Below are 5,479 nucleotides of genomic sequence, written 5' to 3'. Positions count from 1 at the left end.
GCTCTGTGTGCGGCTGCGCTGCGGAACGGGGCCACGGCAGAGCTGTGCCACCACGGTGGTTCCCGGGATGGTGCCATGGGGAGGGGGGACGAGACCCCACAGGAGGGAAGGGACGGGGACATCCTCCCATGGGGCGTGGGGGGGCGATGCCAGGACCCATCCCATGTGGGCTGCGGCCCAGGGGGGTGCAAAGGCCAGGGGAAGGGTGCAGAGTGGGGGGGGAGCAACCTTGAATGGTGGCATAATTAAATATTGCAACAGCCGATCAGCAGGGCAGGGCGCTCACCGTGTCCGTGCCGGCTCCAGTGCCTGTGGCGGTGCCAGGGCTGCCACACGGCCCAGGCAGAGACGGGGCTGGAGGAGGTGGCATTGTCTTTACTGAGCCTGGGACACGGCACGGCACGGCCCACACCTTGGCGTCCCTACCGCCACCCCTGTCCTCCCTGGCACAGGGTGCCCGGCGTCCCCGCCAGCCCCGGGGCAGGTCACTCCTGCCGGTAGGTGCCGTTGTAGGTGAAGGGCCCCGGGGCGACGCAGGGGCCGGGGCTGGCAGGCGTCCAGCGCTGGATCTCCAGCTGGGAGAAGGTGGGGGGGTCCAGCGGCCGGATGATGACGGGGCTGCGCGAGGCCACTGAGGGGTCCTCGTCAAAGAAGTTGAAGGGGCGCAGGAAGAAGCCGACGGCGTTGCCGGGGGTGGCCGTGTTGGGGATGTCCTCGGCGTGCGGGACGTGCAGGAAGCCGACGGTCACCCAGGCCACCAGGTCCTGCGCGGAGGGGACCGCGGCCGTCAGCGGGGCACGCGGCACGGCGGACCCCGCCACGAGCGCCGGCGGCTCCTGGCAGCCCCCCTGCCCGGCTCCGTCCCTGCCACCCCATGATGCCGAGCTGTCACCTGGTCCTCGATGGTCTCGTTGTTGCGGAGGAAGCCCTCGAAGCTGACCAGGGGCTCCCAGGGGTCGTTCTGGGCATAGATGCTGCTGCTGGTGGGCTCGTTCTCGTGGTGCCGCGTCACGGCCAGGTGATACCTGCAAGGGACAGGGGCAGGATCAGGCCCATTGCCAGGGGCAAGGAGCAGACCCACGTTGTGTGGGTGCCAGGGTGGGGGGATGACCCATCTCCCACCCCTGCCCGGGCTCCACCAGCTGTGCCACGTGCTGCCCAGCCACGCAGCGAGGGATCCTGGACGGCTCCCCAGTTCCGGGGGGGCTCGGCATGGCAGTCTGCACTGGTGAGGCCACCGGCTGCATCCTTACTGTACTAGGCTGGGGGGGGGGGGCCGGGGTCCCCCTCAGCCGGGGTGCTCATATCTGGGACCTTGGTGCCCCTTGGGCAGATGCCACCACCTGCTCCTGGTAGCATGGAAGGAATGGGGGGTCTCTTTGGGGGTCACCCGGCAGCCAGGGATGGCGGTGGCCGTGACCGTGACCAGCTCAGCCTGCAGAGGGGCTGCCGGGGTGGGGACAGGGAGCCGAGGGCACAAGATGCCGTCAGGGAAGGTCCCCGGGCCGTGACCATGGCGGCCGGGCAACGCTCGTGGCTCAGCACAAAGACAGCGGGGCTGGCCGAGCCGGAGCCCACCGGGACCGGCAGGAGCCATGTTCTGGTGCTGCGGGGACCCCCCCACCCCACCTGCCCCAGGAGATGCCCTTCTCCTCCTGCCAGCCATGCGGCAGCACCCGCCCGGCGTGGGAGCTGTGCTGGATGCGGTAGCTGCGCGGGTGGCCCCAGCGGTTGTGCCGGTGCGGGTTGTAGAAGAGCAGGTAGCGCGGCAGCGCCTTGCCGAAGGGGAAGGCAGCCTGGCGCTCGCTGCGGCGGGGCTGCCGGTGCAGCCACGGCTGCACCACGCGGGCGCCTGGGCTCCAGGGGTTGGAGATGTTCTCAAAGCGCACGTCCATCGTCTCGAAGCTGTTGCCGGTGCCTGCAAGCAGAGAGGCCGTGAGCGGCAGCGGAGCCCGGGGCGCACCGGCAGCCCACAGACGGCAGCCCACCCGGGGCAAGGGGCTGGGACCCCCTAGCGACACCACCCTGGGTGGGGGGGGTCATCTTCAAGAGGGTCCGGGCAGCAACGGTGCCCTGGGGATGAGGCTCCCGAGCCCCTGGAACTCCATGTGGGGTCTGGTGCCACCTCCCAGCACCCTCCCCGGAGCCGGAGGGGCCGGCCGGGGGGCGGCGGGGGGCCGCACCTGCGATGTCCAGGTCCACCTTGTAGTGCACCAGGTGGGTGTGGAGGTTGCCCAGGACATGGCTGTGGACGCGGCTGCCGTAGCGCCGGCCCTGCGGCGTGTAGAAGGTGGCGTGGATGAAGCCGGTGGCGTGGACCTTGGCCTCCATCACGCCGTTGGGGTAGAGGAGGAAGTCCCAGATGTAGTCGTAGTTGTAGACGGTGGAGGTGGTGCGCAGGACCAGCGCCTGCCCCTCCAGGCCGGCGTAGAAGTGGAACCCCCCCTGGAAGTCGCTGTCGAAGTGGCGGCGGAGCGGGACGCCGGTGGGCAGCTCGAAGATGCAGATGGCATGGGAGAAGCGCACCGGCCCGTCGGCGTCGTAGAAGTGGTGGGCGTCCAGGTAGGTGGCCGTGTCAGGGCAGTCGATGCCGCGGGCCAGCTCGTAGGTGACGGAGCCCATGCCCCAGCCGGCGTCCATGTACTTGGTCTGCATGGCGGCCGGCGTGTGGCCCCCGTAGAAGGCGATGGCCTCCTGCACGCTCACCTCGTAGGCCAGGCGCTCCCCGTTGAAGCGCAGGTCGAAGAGCTGGAGGCCGGCGGAGGAGCGCAGGCGGAAAGCCAGGCTCCAGCCCCCGTACTCCAGCTGGTTGCCCCGCAGCCGGTACCGCTGGCCCTGCGGCTCGCACACCTTGGCCCCATGCACCTCGGTGGGGGTGCCGGTGGTGAAGCGCCCGCGGGGTTCATAGCTGGAGAAGAGCTGCTGGAACGGGGGCTCGGCCAGGCGGGCCACCGCCAGCGTCCCCCGCTCGTACTGCTCGGCCAGCTCCTGCGGGCTGGAGAAGTACTGCCCGTTGTACCAGAGCCGCTGCACCGCCCAGCGCCGCGGGTCGGGGTCCCGGTGGTCCACCAGCACCTCCAGCCCCACTGGGTGCAGGAAGAAGCCCTCCACGAAGCGCTGCAGAATCAGCCAGCTGCGGCGCTCGCCAGACGCCAGCCCCCGCGGCGCGATGTCCGAGAAGGTCAGGCAGTGCCGGGAGCAGTTGTGGTACCAGAAGCCGGTGGAGTCGCGCAGCAGCCGGTAGAGCGGCTCCATTGCCTCCGCCAGCGTGCGGTGCAGCAGCTCGTACTCCAGCTGGGTCATGGGCCGGGCGGTGAAGGGGACGGCGCGGCCCCCCTTGAAGCGCAGCGGCCGGTAGGAGCTGGGCCGGGGCAGGGGTCCCACGGCGAATTCGGTGACGTTGGGCTCTGCCTGCGCCCCGAAGAAGATGACGGCCCGAGCCTGGCGCTGTGGCCGGGGGCCGCCCCGGTCCAGGTAGTGCAGGGCCAGCCGCTTTTTGGGGGGCAGCAGCTCCACCAGGAAGAGGGTGTTCTTGGCCAGGGGACCCCTGCGGCTCGGGGACAGCCCCAGCTCCGGGCGGCTCATCAGGAAGGTCCGCACAGCCCGCAGCTCCGCCGGAGTCAGGTCGGCGAAGATGGAGGCCTGGTCCAGGGGTGGTGCGGTGGGGTTGGGGCTGGGGCTGGAGCTGGCTGCGATGCCCAGCACGGGCAGCACCCAGGCGAGCCAGAGCAGCCACATCCTTGGGGGACCTGGGGGCAGAGGGAGTGGTCGGCCGCTCGGCCGCATCCCTGCCTGCAGCCGGCCGTGACCGACGCTGTCCCCAGAGATGCGGAACAGCTGATCCCCCTTTTCTGCCGCAGCCTTCAGTGCAGACCTCTCACCCCGCGCTGCCCCGGCAGCCCCGGCCCTTCCTCGCAGCAACTGCCAACAGCGCTGGCAAAACGCGGCACAGGCACCGCGGGATGATAACGGCACGTGCCGTCCCGTCCCGCCCTGCGACACGGCGCCGGCGAGGCAGGCAGCGCTCTGTGCCGTGCCACGCTGTGCCATGCCGTGCCATGCTGTGCCATGCCGTGCCAGCTGTCCCGCCCCAGCGGAGCGTGAACCCTGTCGGGTGCTGAGCACCGGCCCCACGGTTGCTCCCCACCGTCGGGGTGCTGGGGGTTTGGCCACCAGCAGAGTCCTCCCAGTTGAGGGGTCCCTGCCGGCAGCCCCAGCCTGGGGGGCTCTGCTGGAGGGCTGCAGGGTGCTAGAGGTGACGGGCACGTGCCATGGGGGCTTTGTGGCCCCCTCTGACCCAGCCCAGCCTGGGGGGGGATGTTGGCTCGCCGGGCTGGGGGGCTTGTAGGGCAGGGAGGGGGCCCACGCTGTGCGGGGACGGACGGCGGCTCTCCGCTCCCGCCGGCAGGACAGGGGCACAGGACCAAAACCCCGACGGTGCCCCTGCGCCACGCGAGGGTCCCGCTGCAGGGCTGGGAGCCTGGCCGGCCGCCCCCGGAGCCCCCCCCGTGTTGTCCCGGGGCTGCCCTGACACCCCAAAGCACCCGCACGCCGTGGCTGCCAGGCTCCGACCCGGAGCCGAGCACCCCACCGGGGCGGACGGGCCGGGACCCCCGGTGTCCCGGCTCCCCAAAAAGCAACACCCGCCCCCCCTCCCCGCATCTTGCAGGTAGCTGCCGCCGGCCCTCAGCGACCCCCCATCACCCTCCGCCCCCCACTCACCTGCCCACGCTCTGGAAACCTGCCTGCGCGGCGGCTGCCCGCTCTCTGCCCCGGCCCCGCCGCCCCGGGGGCGCTGATCCCCCCCCTTCCTCCGTTCCCCCCCCCGGGGCCAGGCCCTGTCCGAGCCCGCCCGGGGTCAAGGCTGCTGCCGGCGGGGCCCGTCCCCCCGCTCCGCCCCCCCCTCCCTTCCCCAAAGGGTCTCCCACACCCCCCCCCGGGGGATGCGACCCCCCCCCCCTCCGCCGTCCCGCACCTCCGCGCTCCCGCCGCCGCTCGCCGCCGCGCTCCCGCCCGACACGCCCACGCGGGGGGGGCCGGGGAGGGGCCCCACGCGGGGGGGGGTGCTGAAAGAGACCCCCAGAGCAAACACCCCCCCCCTTCCCCGGCACCGGGTGGGCGTGCAACCCACACACCGTGACAGCAGCCCCCCCCCAAAAAAAACCCCGGGGCACGCCCCTCCCCCCCCGTTGTCCCCCCTCCTCGCAGGTTAATGAACACCCGGGGCCACGCAAGCTCCGTCCCCGTGGCCACCCGGTCGTTACCCCCCCCCCCCCCCCCCGCACCGGGGGTTCCGCTTTTTATGGCCTCGCTGCGATCAAACTCCAGGGACAAGGTGAGATAACGGGCGGGACAAACCCACGCGAGACCGTGGCCACGCAAAGGGGCCGGGGGGGCTGCGGGGGGGGGCGGGGGAGCACCTCTGGCACTCGCCCGCCCCCCACCCCGCAGCCTTCCCAGCCCAAAAAGCACAGAAGCC

The 5,479-nt window shown here is 71.9% G+C and overlaps 1 protein-coding gene across 2 annotated transcripts; it reads right to left on the bottom strand.

The window, feature by feature from the left end:
* Window positions 1-355: 355 nt before the first annotated feature.
* On the bottom strand, window positions 356-5,026 carry AOC1 (amine oxidase copper containing 1). Of its 2 annotated transcripts, none has more exons than XM_069778461.1 (5): window positions 4,976-5,026; window positions 2,184-3,749; window positions 1,630-1,918; window positions 893-1,025; window positions 356-764 (listed from the first exon to the last, which is right to left on the bottom strand). In XM_069778461.1, exons 2-5 carry the CDS (start codon window positions 3,736-3,738, stop codon window positions 486-488), a joined length of 2,256 nt encoding a protein of 751 aa, XP_069634562.1. In that variant the 5' UTR covers window positions 3,739-3,749; window positions 4,976-5,026; the 3' UTR covers window positions 356-485. The 2 variants fall into 2 exon arrangements, with proteins under 2 accessions (XP_069634562.1, XP_069634561.1); XM_069778460.1 differs by lacking the exon at window positions 4,976-5,026 and adding an exon at window positions 4,723-4,780.
* Between the last annotated feature and the right edge of the window lie 453 nt (window positions 5,027-5,479).

Source organism: Haliaeetus albicilla, chromosome 2 (assembly GCF_947461875.1).
Source record: "Haliaeetus albicilla chromosome 2, bHalAlb1.1, whole genome shotgun sequence".
In the NCBI taxonomy this organism is placed as follows: Eukaryota; Metazoa; Chordata; class Aves; order Accipitriformes; family Accipitridae; genus Haliaeetus; species Haliaeetus albicilla.
The sequence above is the reverse complement of the archived record's forward strand: the minus strand, read 5'-3'. Positions and strand labels throughout refer to the sequence as shown.

What these genes read in the sequence shown, in the direction of transcription:
- AOC1 (XM_069778461.1), bottom strand. Translation starts at nt 3,738, where the DNA reads ATGTGGCTGCTCTGGCTCGCCTGGGTGCTGCCCGTGCTGGGCATCGCA. An exon ending in GGTGGACCTGGACATCGCAG is followed by an intron (nt 1,919 to 2,183) that starts GTGCGGCCCCCC and finishes CTCTGCTTGCAG; the next exon opens with GCACCGGCAACAGCTTCGAG. An exon ending in AAGGGCATCTCCTGGGGCAG is followed by an intron (nt 1,026 to 1,629) that starts GTGGGGTGGGGG and finishes TGTCCCTTGCAG; the next exon opens with GTATCACCTGGCCGTGACGC.